General features: G+C 33.6%; 2 protein-coding genes and 1 pseudogene across 4 annotated transcripts in view; 2 read left to right on the forward strand and 1 right to left on the reverse strand.

Moving 5' to 3' along the window:
• The window catches only part of LOC120216415 (probable trehalose-phosphate phosphatase I), a 31,425-nt gene extending 16,759 nt beyond the window's left edge, over window positions 1–14,666 (forward strand). For 2 of the 3 annotated variants that reach the window (XM_039213847.1, XM_039213844.1), the window contains one exon: window positions 6,127–6,154. The gene's annotated coding sequence lies outside the window, so the exon portion shown is untranslated. Of the gene's footprint in view, window positions 1–6,126; window positions 6,155–14,649 lie in introns of those variants that run through there. The other variant, XM_039213845.1, reaches the window with a different exon arrangement.
• Window positions 1,541–2,338, reverse strand: LOC120216539 (NDR1/HIN1-like protein 13). Its single transcript, XM_039213924.1, has one exon. It carries the CDS (start codon window positions 2,336–2,338, stop codon window positions 1,541–1,543), a length of 798 nt encoding a protein of 265 aa, XP_039069855.1.
• LOC120216540 lies at window positions 2,346–5,861 on the forward strand (annotated as a pseudogene).
• Window positions 14,667–15,537: the final 871 nt, after the last annotated feature.

The raw sequence follows: 15,537 nt of genomic DNA on the forward strand, positions 1-15,537 counted from the left end.
AAAATTAAAATTTAAGTCGAGTTATAAAATATAACTAAACAATTTAGTAATTAGTGGATTAATTTTCAAGTTTGAGTTGTGTCCCTCCACTTTGTATGATATATATATATATATCGCATATGAAAAAATATATATGTATTATATATGGTTATAGAAAATCGTTTAAATTAATATCAAATAGTACCATAATATTATAAATATTTATAATTAAATTTAAACATAAAGTCGAACAACTTGACTTGACTCTGATTTTATAAACTCAACTCGACTCGAAAAAAATTTAAATAAAATTTAAGTTATAAAATAAGACTCATCAACTATAATAACTCAAAAAAAAATTTACTCAACTCGATCAAACTTTCGTCCCTACCAAGACAATTTGGGGTCAACCTCCTATCATCAAACGATTACATTCTTTGATACCTATGATTTTCACTCAAATTTTTGTGAATACTGGATATTTTTTCTCTCTTTTTTCGCACAGAGATTAAATCTCAGATAATGATATTGTCCTATCGTTTTCCCTAGAGAAATTTATCCTTTTGAATTTTCTCTAAAGGTTAATTTGATCTTTTTTTCTCATTAGTTCTTTTAGTTAATCTAAATTCATTTAATTTTTACTTAAATCCTCGTATTGGAGTCAACAATCTTTAAAACAAATGATTAAAATTTTTTAGTTGATATCTCTCCTCTCCACTATATTATGGGTTCAATATCCATTAGTAGTAGAATTCCCCTTCCCCTTCTCAAGTAAATATTATTCAAAAAAATGTTCTTGGAGAGTAATTTAGAGACTGTCAAATGCTGCTTAAAGTTCTAACCCGCGTGGAAAACACGTGTATTTTTATTTAATAATTTTTCTCATCACATTAAACTGTTGTTAAAACGGATAAAAAGTGTTATCAATCTAATAATCAAATTATAATAAATTGATAACGTATGTGATCAAAACATAACAATTGAATATTCAATGATCAAAATAAGAAAAGAACACAAACAAGAGTAGCATTGGATGTAGTTTACCCAAAAAGTAACACGGACAATTGGATGTAGTAACATTAGCGAGGTATGAATTAGATCTAGATCATATTTGTGAGTAAATTGAAATATATCCTTTTTGCATATCTCAGATTGCGACCTCCTTCATAAACAAGTAAATTGAAATATATCATTTATGCATATCTCAGATTGCGACCTCCTTTATAAACAAAAACCACTGGTATAATAAAGCATATCCTAGCCGGATTTGATGTCACACCGTTCTGTCCTAATAAAAAGCTGGAATTGCAAATCCTTTAATCACATGAAACTATATATGTCTGTAAGAAAAAGGTTAAGCTTTGGAAGGGAGCAATCTCAAGAGGTTGTTGCCCGTACCTAAATGCAAAATTTTACCAAAGTCAGAAGAAGAAGAGTTATATATATTTATTATAAAATTATATGTATGAATTTAAATTACAATTTATAATACAGTAAGGTTGTCAAATCTCAATGCATTAAACCCATACAGAGTAATATACCTTGGGCATGCCATCAATCTTTAAGACATTTCGGTCTTACACTTTTGGGACAAAATTCTGGTTCCTTCTGCCAAGGTGCTAACCCTAAAATCACAGTTGACATGCAAGTTTCTCTTCCAAAGCTTCAAGATCCAAACGTTGAACACCAATGGAGATTCCAGTTTCAGCTTCAGAGAGATTTGACGTTTCGTCTTTTTGTCGCTGATGCTCTTCTGAACACTGAGCGGGACCGTTTTCGATTTCAAACCACGAATTTTAACCTTAACGTTGCTTGAAACGCCGGCCTCTTGTTTGAGGCCAGGGAAGTCTCCGAATCCGAGGTTTTTGATCCAGAAATCGAGGCTGGCGCCGTCTTTATCTGATTCGTATTGGATCCCCATCTTTTCATTAAGGTTCTTGGCTTTCAGCGTGACGTCATACGTCGGGGGACTACCCTTTTTCTGTTGCTTAACGTGGAGCTTTGCGACGGAGAAACTGGGGGATTTAGGGGTGAAGATGAAGTAAATCGACGTTAGGGTTCCGCATACGATAACACCCAGGAGGAGCAAAACAACGACGAACAATAAAAAGAAATTGCAAAAATTCCCTTTTCTTTTCTTGCCTTTGGCCTTGGCCGCCTCGCGGTAGCGATTAACGATGCCATCGTTCTCGGGCGGTGGGACGCGATAGATTTGGTCTTTAGGGACTTGGACGACGTAGGTGGCTAAGGGGTGGCCCGGAGGTGGAGGTAAATTCATGGTAGTTGGGGTGGCGGCGTTGGGTGTCGACGACAGCAACCGGGTACCGGCGGAAGACGCGTCGACCCGCTCATCCTCCATGGGAGAGATGGGGTGCGAAGGAAAGGGTTGGGGTGACGAAGGTGAAAAAGGGCAGGGGTGAGGAGTAATTTAGGGCTTGCATGGGATGTGGTTGTTTCCTCGTGGTTAAGTGGTTGGTTTTGCGTTTACATTGAATGTTTCTGTTTCGTAAAAACAACAAATTCCTTCTCTCTCTTTTTCTTTTTTCAGCCTTTTCGCTTTTAAATTTGTTTTCTATATTTTTGGATATACATTGCATTCTTATACTTCAAATTTGTCATTTTTATCTTATATATATATATATATTTTTATTTTTATACAATTAAAATTTTCTTTTAAATTGCATGTTTTCTAGAAAGGTTTATACATTTTTTAGAATATAACAATTTCATAAAAATATTAAAATATATAATTATCCATATTTCATCATTTAAATTAAGAAAATACTATTCAAAAGAAAATTAAAAATTGTTTTATGCACCCCGGGTGCAAAAATCATGTATGTTTTGATAGAATGAAGTCGTCATCAATCTTGTTGGGTTAAGTACGACTGAACATCCATAAAATTATTTCTTTTAAAATTTTCTTTGAAAAGATAATTTAAGAAAATTACTCTTAAAAATTAAAATAAAATTGAAATCAGTTTCAAGTGGAGAAATTTAAGATAATTTTATCCCAAAATTAGTGCCCTTTAAATACAACATATTGTTTAAATTTTTGAAAAAGAAGTTACAAACGTGAATTCAAAAGCTCCTTTCAAACAAAATATAGACAAGCTTGAGTGATTTTTTAACTTGCAATTGTGGGATAAACTTCTCTTCCGAGCATGGTGTTCCTCACAATGTCATCTCAGTGTTTATCACTCAGATTTGTATAATATGTTTAGAGAATGAAAAACTAAAGTTAACTCTATTTCCTCTTTTCCCTTGTATTTTAGCTTAGTGTAAAACATAATGCCTATTCATTCCAACCTGACCTTAATATTTTCGGAGTCAATGACCATTATCAGATGAATTTAATTCGATTATAATTTTATTTTGTATTATAGGAATCGAACAAAAGAAATTAAAATTATAAAAATCAAAATGTAAATTTTAGATTTTTATGCATGAAAATTATTCATATCAAATTCCTATAAAAAAAACTATATATTTATATACAAAAGAATCAAATTTTTAAGTTGTGGTTGTCAAATAACTAAAATTTTAAATTTAAAGGACAAAACGACTTTTTTTGGGATGTAAATACTGACAAGATATGTTAGGTTCCTTGCCAATGCATAGATCTTGAAATATTATGTGGATTAAAAAATTGTCACAACTAGACGTTCAAACACAAAGTTATGATCTTTTAAAAATTTAAACCATAATTATAGTTGAAAAATCAAAATTTTAGTTATTTAAACTCATCGTTTCAACAAAAACTAAGTTACCTCAGAAGTTGAAGGATTATCGTTATCCTTTCAGGTTTAGAGTTGGAGTACAATGTTTATAATGATATATGAGTGTTCATTATCAAATTATTGAGAAATTTTCAAACAAAACTGCCTTATATTCACCAATATTAGTTAGAAAAAACTCATCGTTTCAGCTTAAAGGCACAATTTTAAAAAGAGAAAATAACATCAGTGACCAAAAATACCTTATAATATACGATTTTAACCAACTTTTTTTGGATTTGCCAAAATGACCAACTAAATCGCAATGTGATCGATAATTCGCAACGCGATCTCCGGTATCGCAAATCAGTTTCCAGATTCGCAACGCGAACTTCGACTATCGCATTGCGAACTTGGACTATCGCAATGCAAACTTAGACTATCGCAATGCAAACTTGGACTATCGCAATGTGAGTATGTAAATCGCAATGCGATAGTCGACTATCGCAATGCGAACTTGGACTATCGCAATGCGAATCTGGACTATCGCAATGCGATAGTCGACTATCGCATTGCGATTTACATATTCGCATTGCGATAGTCCAGGTTCGTATTGCGATAGTCCAAGTTCGCATTGCGATAGTAGACTATCGCATTGCGATTTACATATTCGCATTGCGATAGTCCAAGTTCGCATTGTGATAGTCGACTATCGCATTGCGATTTACATATTCGCATTGCGATAGTCCAAGTTTGCATTGCGATAGTCTAAGTTTGCATTGCGATAGTCCAAGTTCGCAATGCGATAGTCGAAGTTCGCGTTGCGAATCTAGAAACTGATTTGCGATACCGGAGATCGCGTTGCGAATTATCGATCGCATTGCGATTTAGTTGGTCATTTTGGCAAATCTAAAAAAAATTGGTTAAAATCGTATATTATAAGGCATTTTTAGTTAATGAAGTTATTTTCTCTTTTAAAAAAATTCTCATTTTAACCTCTACAATTTCATTTCCTTCAAATATAGTCTTAAAATTTTGTTTTTTTGGTAGGGGAGGAGTAAAATCATCGACATAGTCAACAACACTTTACATCTTATTTGTACTATTCATCCTATTTCTCTAAATATTGTTATGATCCTGTTTATTTAATTTTTTCAATAATACTATTCCCCTAATTTAATAAATATTTTTCCATTCAAATTATGGATGAAACAAAATCTATTCTAATAATAATTTGATTATTTATAAATAAGAAATAAATTTAAAAAACAAATTGCAACAAAAATGATTTTTTCCTTGCTCCCTTTAAACTTCGATTTTGGAGAATCTTCCTTTGACCGTTTCAAATAAAAGAAGACCGATTCCATTGCTAGGGACACTCTACATCACACATGCATATTTTAATTTTCATTATTTAGTGGAATACAATTACACATTTCCCCCTTTTCTCCTCATATAAAACTGAAAATTCATATGAATTTATATTCGATTTAATTAAATCAAGTGTAAAAAAAATTACATTTAACAAATTGAAAATTCATGTCCTGATTATTAGGATCACTTTCAGTACTGTTCTTAAATTATAACTATATACACTAAATTGCATATTAATACACAAAATAAGAGCTTCCAAAAGTTTGAAGTTTTAATCCAATGGCGACCACAAAGCAGCTTATAGTGCCTTTCCTCTCTTCCTCTCCTTCTCCTTCATTGCTCGCTCCGTAAGCAACCCTCACCACCGCCACCCCATTATCTCCGTCGTCTAACCTTTCTTTTTTAATTCATGCAGGACGATGAAGATTTCATTTACTCGATCTACATAAGAACCGGAACCATCATCAAAGGCGGAACAGACTCCGTCACCAGCCTAACACTCTATGACGCCGGCGGCCAATACGTAAATATTAGTAGCCTAGAAGCATGGGGAGGGTTAATCGGGGAAGGGTATAACTATTTCGAACGCGGAAATTTGGATATTTTCTCGGGTAGGGGACGGTGCATGAATGCTCCTGTATGTGACCGGCATCCATACCCCTTGTATATACGCAGCAGCTGTTCACGGTGGAGCAATGGTTGGTGCTCGATGCTGTACCCTTCGACCTCACTGTTATTAGGAACGGTTGCCCCACTCAGTCTAAAGCTGATCGTCAAAGATCTGAAATATAGATCAAGCTCCTCACGAGGGCTGTAATTAATTAGTATCGATAAAATTAAATAGGCAAACAATGATAATAGTTTAACTTTTTTATTGAAATTTATTTATTTATTATTCATTTCGATCAATATAATAATAGAAATAATAGTTTATTTTATGAAATATAATTAAAGATGAATATAAATTAATAAAATACTTTTAATATTATCATTTTAAAACAAAAACAGTTTCTTTAAATGATGTAAGACTTATAAAAAAACTAACCAAATATGCTTCATATATATATATATATATATATATATATATCAAAGTGATTTCCTTTCTGGAAAAAAAACATTAAATTTAACTTGTTTCCTACGAGTTGTACATCACATCTCAATTCAACCCAAGAATTCCATTCAATTTGATCCTTTTTGACGTGTAGAATGACCCAATTTACTTATTTTTCAATAAGGTGACCAAAATACAACACAAAATATAAAACATGCAGGGATGGACTTAGGCGTAGTGAATAGGTACCATTGCTTCTCCTAAAAATTAAAAATTATCATATGTTTTAGTTTTTTTCTTATGTATTTTCTATTAAAAAATATATTTTCGTCATTTTTAAAATTTTATAAATTCAAGTTCACTTCTTAAAATCTTATAAGTTCAAATTTATACTCCAACATAAAACCATTGTCTCTTCCTGAATGCAGAGATTGCAATAGTAGTTTTACTCCAATGTCAGTTAGCACGTGTGGGTCGATCCTGTTGGGACGAGGCCAATATGTCCGGTGGCAAAGACGTAAGGTTTGGGCATTATGTTTAGGTATAAGACCAAATATAGTCCTCAATGTTTATCAAAATGGTCATTTTGATCTCTATTTATTTTATTTGTAACACTTTAGCCCCAACATTTCACTTTAGGATAAAAGGTCCCCTCTATAGATGTAAACTATTAGTTAAGACACAAATGACACTCTAAAATAGAGGCCTTTTTTAACCTAAAATGAAACGTTGAGGGTTAAAATGCTAAAGAAAAAAAGAATAAGGACCAAAGAAATTATTCTATCAACTGTTAGGAAACCAAAATGATTAGTTTAGAAAATATTAGGGGCTAATTTTAGTATTATACCTTTTTTTATGGGTGTGCGATTGGTCCTTGGTTCCCCATCCAACGAGTTTTCTGCTATAGGTCATAGTTGGGTTAATGAAAGCGGGCTGGCAATTTTGGCCCAATATTATAGGTGGGTTAATTATTTAGTCTAATATGCTATTAGATATTTTATTTTGGGAACTACAATATTTATTACAGTAACTTACAACTCCTCGCATGAGCATGACGAGTTATAAAAAAATATTTTTTTATTAAAATTTTTCACTCTGAAACAACGAGTTTGAATAAAAAAATTATTTGGGCAAACTCGTCATATACCCTACACCGTAACATTTGCTGTAAATCAAAATTAATTTTGAAGAGGACGTAATGGATTAAATTTTTTGTCCTATTGGGCCAATTTTGCGAAGCTGGCTCGCTCAACGGATATTATTTTTGATTTGTTTAAGGAAACAACAAGCCTTTAACACTCTTATCTTATTAATTATGCTCAATTTCAAGATCCTTTCCATCCCTTACTGCAGATTATTAAATTAATTTTGAGAAGACAAATTAAATTATGCTTAATGTTTAGCCTATACATTAACTTCAAAATTTAAAGGGATTAATATTGGAATTTCCCCACTTAAGTGCCATGGCCCTGAAAAAACCGAAAAACATTTTGGCGGTGACTTGTAAGCAATAATCTTTGACGGTTGACCAGTACTTTGTTCCACGAGTTAATGTTTGCCTGATCTTGCACGTGTTTATGTTTTTAACTTGGAGATGAGATGTGAATGCCAAATCTCTCCACTCTCGACGTAAAATTGGGTTGCCATTATTTGCTTAAATGCAGATTCAAGAGCTTAGTTTTTAAGTCTAATCATCGATTTATTTATATTTTGTTCCCTCCAAATTTGGTGAGTAACTATTTCTACCGACCATCTTGTTTGCTAATCATGAAAGACATGTAGGAAACATCAAGTGTTTAAGTCGATATAAAGTTAGGGATCGAACTTATTCGAGAGAGAAATTAAATTTTGTTTATTAAACGCCTATCTTTAATATTTAGATATTAGTATTAAGGAGAGTAGAGGGATGTATTCTTAGATATATATGAAGCTAGACGTTAGGTTGCTTTGTATGTATCATGCATGTCTGAAATTAATTAAAATCATTTGAATTTTAAAATGGTAAAATAAGCAAAAAATAATTTGAAAAATGCTTTTTTTTTTTGGATAATTTATTTTTATTACCCAAAGGAGCAGAGTTCTGCTACAAAAACCAATCACCAACCTAAACCCATATGAACAATCTACTTACAAAATCAAATGATCGGTTAGACTATACCCCAAAAATTACAAAGATTGATATTAACACTATCTAGTCTGTTAATGTTTCTTCCCCTTAATTGAATACCTACAATTTCCTTAATAACTTTAAGAATCTCTTCAGCAGTTCTGGAGCAACCTTGGAACAATCTTCGATTTCTTTCCTCCCACAGGGTATAGATAAATGCACACCAAGCTAGCTTCAAGATAGTTGTGAGAAGGGACTTACCTTTCCAAGCACCACAAGCCCATGATAACATATCCCCCCATGACAAAGTGGTTCTCCTCAACCCGTTAAGGAACAAAATGGACTCCCATAAAGAAACAACCAAGGGGCACTGTAGGAACAAGTGGTCCCTTTCTCCAATGCTTTGCTGCAGATAACACAATTACCATCTGTAACAATCCCCATTCTTTGAAGTCTGTCCCTTGATGGAAGTTTGTCCAAGAGAGCCATCCAAGCAATCATACTATGTTTCAGAATATGTAGAGGAAACCATATCAATTTATGTCATGGTACTTTATCCCTTTCACCTGTACCTCTTCCCAAATTTCCCTAATCTACTTGGCTCCAGAAGAAAGGATAAGAAGAGCTTTTGTCTTCAATTTAGTTATTCTGTTTAAGCACCAACTAATATTAGCTCCTCCTTCTAAGTACCAAAAGTCATTCTCCTTTAAAACATAGCTTTTAAGCCAAGCTACCCATAAAGAACGCTCTCTCGCAAGGATATTTCTGATAAGATGCATAAGACAAGCTTTGTTCCAGGATTTGATTTTCTTCAAACCTAGCCCTCCTTCATATTTTGAGTGACAGATTTTCTCCCAGCTAACTCTGGCTCCAGAAGCGGCCTTATCAGCTCATTTCCAGAAAAATCGATAGCAAAGTTGCTCGATCTTGTTAATGATAGATTGGGGCAGAATTAACTGCCTACACCAATAGTTTGCAACACTAAACAGATCATATCGGACTAGTTCAAGTCTACCTGCATAACTCAAGTTCTTTCTTGACCAGTGGTGGAGCCTTGACTTGATCTTATCAATAAGAACCTCACAATCCTTTTCAGAGAGTTTCCTAGTGACTAAAGGGACTCCTAAGTATCTCACAGGTAATCAACCATGTTTGAATCTTGTAATCTGTTTAATAACCTCAATATTACTAATAGTGATTTCAACAGCAAAAAATTCACATTTAGCAGCATTGAGCTTGAGGCCAGACATTTCATAGAAGTGATCTAAGATACTTATGATTCCAACAACATATTCAACATTACCTTTACAAAAAATATCATATCATCAGCAAAAGTTAAGTGTGCAATACATATCTTCTTGCATTTAGGGTGATAATCAAACATATTTCTAGAAGCTGCCAAGTTAAGAATTCTAGAGAGCTCGTTCATTGAATGAATAAATAAGAAAGGAGAAAAAGGGTCTCCCTGTCTTATTCCCCTTGCTCCCTTGAAGTAGCCAATCAAACTCCCATTAAATGATATGTGGTATCTAGCTTCAGTAAAACATGCTTCAATCCAACCTATGAAACTGCTTGGAAGGTCTAAAACCTTTAGAATAGCTGAAATAAAACCCCAATGAAGGGAGTCAAATTTCTTTTGGAGATCAATTTTCAAGGAACATCTTAGAGAGATAGATTTTCTTCCATAACCTTTTACCATTTCCTGAGCAAGAAGAGTGTTATCAATAATACTCCTTCCTTTAATAAAAGCAGTATGATTTGAAGTTATCATCTCTGGGAGAAGATTAGCCAATCTTTTGATTAAAATCTTAGTAATAGTCTTGTAAACCACTGAATAACAGGAGATTAACCGAAAGTCTTTAACCTTACTAGAATTTGGTACTTTAGGTACCAATGCAATAGTAGTTGCATTGAATGCTGGCAGAATGAAGGACTTTTGGAAGAAAAATTTAACAACCACCACATCATCACCCACAACAGACCAGGATTTCATGAAAAAAATATGGGGTGAAACCATCAGAACCAGAAGCTTTATCATTACCTTGGCATAAAATGGCATCCTAAATCTCCTCTCTTATAACTTCCTTGACAAGGCTAGAAGAAGCTTCAAAAAGCATGGTAAATTGGAGCAATTCTTTCAGAAGATTAGGATTACTGTCATTAACCCTGGGATCAGCAGTACCAATCATGTTAGAGAAGAAATCTATCACTTCAGAGACCATAGCATCAAAGGATTCTAATATGTTTCCTTGTTCATCAACAAGCACCCGGATAGTTTCCCTCCTGATTTTAATTACAACAATAGAATAGAAGAATTTAGAATATTTATCACCTTCCTTTAACCACTACACTTTAACCTTTTGTTTAAGGAACATTGTCTCCGCTTCTTCAAGAGTTTTTAACTCGTTTTGTAATTTTAGCTCCTTTTCAAATACATCATCTCCTTTTAAGGTAAAAAGTTGTTGCTGTTCCAACTCAATTCTCTTTTGCCTTACCCGAGTTGAGAGATCACTATAACAAGCTTTATTTATGTTCTTTAGGTAGACTTTGAGATGCTTTAATTTAAGAAAGAGAACCTTCATTGGGTTGCCTTGAATTGTAATTTTCCAAGACTGCCTTACCTTATACAGTAAATTAGGTTGAAGGTCCAGAAGTTGAAGAATTTGAATGGTTTAGATCGATTAGCTGGAACCTCGTTGGTGAGCCAAATAAGAGCCATACAATGATCTGAAATGTTTGGAGTAAGGAATTCAACAAAATAGTAATGGAAAGCATTCACCCACATGGAATTTATCAGTACCCTGACAAGTTTCTTTGCAAGGAAAGAATCATGTTGTTTGCTACTCCATGTGAAGGAAGGCCCGAAATAGGGATGATCTTGAAAATCCAGTTCCTGAGTGACATCTTGGAAATATTTCATATCAGAAGTAATGTAAGGACCTAAAAACTCATAGTCTGAGCTTTCATTTGAATGTATAATAACATTGAAGTCCCCTCCCAGGATCCAAGGGAATTTGCCTAATTTTCTTTCCAAGTCGCGTAGCTGCTGCCAAATCTGTCTTCGAACAATGTCATTATTGCTACCATAAATTACTGTAATAAACAGTGGAGCACCAAGATAAATACCTTTGAAAGTAATACACTGGTCTGAAACATGACTGATTGAAAAATCCATTCTTTTTCTCCATAGAACCCATATCTTCTTATTTAAAGCATTATCATAATTTGAGCATACATTACAGTTAGAAAATTTTGTCTTAAGAACCCACTGACTTATCAACTTTTACTCGAGTCTCCAATAAACATAAAACATCAACTTTGTTTTGATTTGCCCTTTACAACACTCTATCTTGTTTTAGAGGACTGTTTAATCCTCTAACATTCCAAAAGCTAATAATCATTGAGAATGTAAGCCCAAAGTACTCCCATTACCACCTATTGTAAGACTTTTAGTTTTGTCTAAATGATCATTCTTTTTTTATTTAAGCTTATTCACCAATCCTGCAACTTCTAAATAAGCCATTTGATTTTTCCTTGGTTGGCCCTATGAGTTTGGCGGATTCTCATCAACCGAATTTAGGACTTCAAATCTGTTCTTTGATCCTACTAATGTTGTTTTTGAAGTATCTTAACATGTCTGCCTCTACCCCATTTAAGAATAGCTGGTTGAATAGCAACTTTACCATCAACAGTAGAAACAATAGGTTCAGTAGGGTTATGATCACTCTCAACAACAGAATCATTAGGAACTACAATTGGAGGTTGAGTAGTAGTTAGCTCATTCTAAAGTACAGAATCATTAGGAACTACTAAATTTTCAATACATTCTGGTTCTAGTTCTTTTTCAGCTACTTTCTTACTTTGCACTTCTATAGCCTTAGGTCCAGATTTCTCCTATTCATGCAGGGCCTCAATTCCTCCAACTATTGGGGCCACTGTATTAAATTTTTATTCTCCCTTCTTTTTACATACTTGAGAAACAATCGGAGCTGAATTAGTTTTTTCCAAGCTTTCCTTCTCATTATGCCGAAAAACTTTACATTTTCTAAAACACTGTGGAAGCCAGGGTATCTCAACAGTAATTGAAGTAGCTTGCCCATCTTTTAGTACAACATCTACATATTTGGGGATTTCATCGTTCACCCCAATTTCAACATAGATTTTAGCATATTCTAGTCTAGTTTTGAATGTTGTAATTGAATCCATTAATAGGGGAACACATATGGCACTAGCAATATAACTTAATCCAGCTCGCGAAAAGAGTTCTAGTGGCACATTGTATAGATGAACCCAAACTGGAATTTTTGATAAGTTAAAGTTGAGTCGTTTCAAGTTTGGATCCCGTTTCCTAAGAATTAGAGGCTTATTTTGAATGTGTCATGGATCGTTTTCTAATATCCAATCTCTAGCAGATTCAGAGTTAAAAGAAAAAATGAAAAGATTGTTACCAACCGAACTCGCCTGCACTCGAGAACCCAACAATGCCTCATTCCACAGATTGTCAACGATCCTTTGCAATGAGGAGAAATTAGGTGCTACCCCAAGGAATTGCCCCACTAAAGAAAGCTTTCATTCAGAGATTCCATCTTTTAAGATCTCAGGAGGAGGAAGGACTGTCGGAATCCCGTCTCGAAGCTTTGGAGGGAAGAACTCTAGGTCTTTTCCTACTGAACACCCAAACAGCTTTCTCCAGTCCATCAGACGATCAAACGAGCACTAATGAGGTAGAAAAAAGAAACTGAACTGACTATCGGATTCTAGGTCAGACGAAACCATCGGAAACACGACGGGATTCTCATATTCCATTAGTCCTGCTAACGTGCACCCAGAGAAAACCACAAAAGTGCGTCATTATCTTTTTTTTTTGAATATATATTTTTTTTTGAAAAATGCTTATTGTTATCTCTTGAAGTTCGAATTCGAGCATGGTGTCTAAATAATTATATAAATGTTCATTATCAAGAATCTTTCGAACAAATGTTAGTTTATATTTATTTTAGACTAATAAAAGAAGGAAGTAAATAAAAGCAATGGAACTTGTACATGGTGTGATGGGACCGAGGACATTGGATCCATCAGCATGTGGAAACATGGCCACATATGAATAAGCAAACTCACGACTTTAATACAGACAGGAAGACAAGTAGCTGCTTTTCTTTGTCCCCTTTCATGGACTTTGCATATAGTCCTGAATCTCAATCACACTACTGCTCCTTTCATGCGGCCCTATAATTATTTTTAAAGGGCAAAGATATATTAAAACCATATTTTCTCATACTATTAATTTATATAAATATTTTTAAGTTGTTATTATAAATTTAAATATTCGTAAAATTTATGGTGAGTAACAGCTAGGTAGGAGAAGTGAATGTTAATGTCGTAACCACATCTTCTCAAATCTAAAAATACCACTTTGGTTCATCTGATAAAGACACTTCACCTGTAGATTATGAGGAAATGAATTTACCCTTTTGTTCATCAATTGAATCTCTTTTTCTTAATAAAATAATTAAAAATAAATAAAACATGAGAATCTGAACAAAGCTTAAATTTAAATTTGATTCTTAACGTCGCTCTTCCCCCCCGGGGGCGTGAAAGATGAACACGCCATGCTGATACACACACTTGATGAAGATGATGAGTTAAGACCAGGTTTTCCCCCTCACCCATATTTGTGGGAACCAAGAAACCATGTTTTTCTTCTATTATGGGGCCCGCTTAGGATGCTCACAAAATTTTCAGGTGTCGTTTGGTTGGCATGAATCCCTTGAAATTAAGGAGAATTAGAATTCAATTACATCACTTTCTCATGTTTGGTTTAAGTTTTCCAAGGGAATTAGAATCCCTCATGGCTTCAACTTTCCACCAAATGAGGGAAAGTGAATTCCATCCATTCTATGATGGAATTCAATTCCCTTGTTGGAGGGAATTGAAATTTGATCATACTACCATCATTAATCTTTTGGTAACTTATTCATATATTGAATAAAAATATTTTTTATTATTTCGGGTCGGGTTTCTAATTCATATATTCGGGTCGGGTCGGGTCGGGTCGGGTGAAACTTTATTTTGGTCGGGTCAGGTCGGTTTTTTTAAGTGTGATATTCGGATCGGGTCGAGTTCGAGTTTAGGGTGAAAAATACCCGACCCGAAAAATATATATAATTTTACCTTATATATTTAGGAATAATTACAATAATACTCCTCCATATATAATATTTTTCAATTAAGTCACTGTTTTTATTTAATAAAAATATTTTTTTATTATTTCGGGTCGAGTCGGGTCAAATTTCTAATTCATATATTAGGATCGGGTCGGGTGAAACTTTATTTTGGTTGGGTCTGGTTTTAGGGTGAAAAATACCCGACCCGACCAAAAAAATATATAATTTTACCTTATATATTTACTTATAATTACAATAATACCCCTATATATATTCCAATTAAATCACTGTTTTTATTGAATAAAAATAATTTTTTTATTTTGGTCGGGTTTCTAATTCATATATTCGGGTCGGGTCGGGTGAAACTTTATTTTTGCCAGGTCGGGTCTCGGATGGAGGTTCCCTTGTTCTCGTGTCGGGTTCGGTGGACCAAAAACCCGACCCATAGCCATCCCTAATTGGGATGATTTTAACTTATGATGTTTATTAGTATGATTTTTATAATTTATTGAAATGAATAATCAATCAATAAAATTAAAATTTAATTTTTTAATTTTTTATAATATATTTCTACATGTAATTTATAAAACAAACTAAAATTAAGCAAAAAAAAAAACAAGAAGGGTAATCCTGTCATTTTACATAACTAAAATCAAATTCATCTGACATGTCTGCGAACCAAACAGAATATGGAATTGGATTCCAATTCAATTTTCTGCCAACCAAACAGAATATGGAATTGGATTTCAATTCCTGACAGATTCTAATTCCTTCACAGATTCCAATTCCCTCAGAAACATTCCAGCGAACCAAACACCACCTCAGTGTTCGGTCCCTATTTTCCACCCTCGGAGATTGGCCTTGTTTCAATTTTCAATCCATTTTCCGAAACGAGAGAGAGAGAGAGAGACACGTATGTGCAGATGCAGAGGGTTTTTAAGTCAACATTTCAATCACTGAGTTTCCCTATAACACCCATCTCCCGTATATCTTTCTATATACGAGATATAAATGTCACATCACTTTTAAAACAATTCTTCCTTTGAAAATCCAAAAAAAATTATTTCTTTTTATAAAACATTTTAATTAAAACTAAAATAAAAATGCATTAAATTTAATTACTTAACAAAAAGAAATGTTCACACT

Source organism: Hibiscus syriacus, unplaced genomic scaffold (assembly GCF_006381635.1).
Source record: "Hibiscus syriacus cultivar Baekdansim isolate YM2019G1 unplaced genomic scaffold, ASM638163v2 tig00110160_pilon, whole genome shotgun sequence".
NCBI classification, from domain to species: domain Eukaryota; kingdom Viridiplantae; phylum Streptophyta; class Magnoliopsida; order Malvales; family Malvaceae; genus Hibiscus; species Hibiscus syriacus.

Coding starts and splice junctions, on each gene's coding strand:
- LOC120216539 (XM_039213924.1), bottom strand. CDS start 2,338: ATGGAGGATGAGCGGGTCGACGCGTCTTCCGCCGGTACCCGGTTGCTG.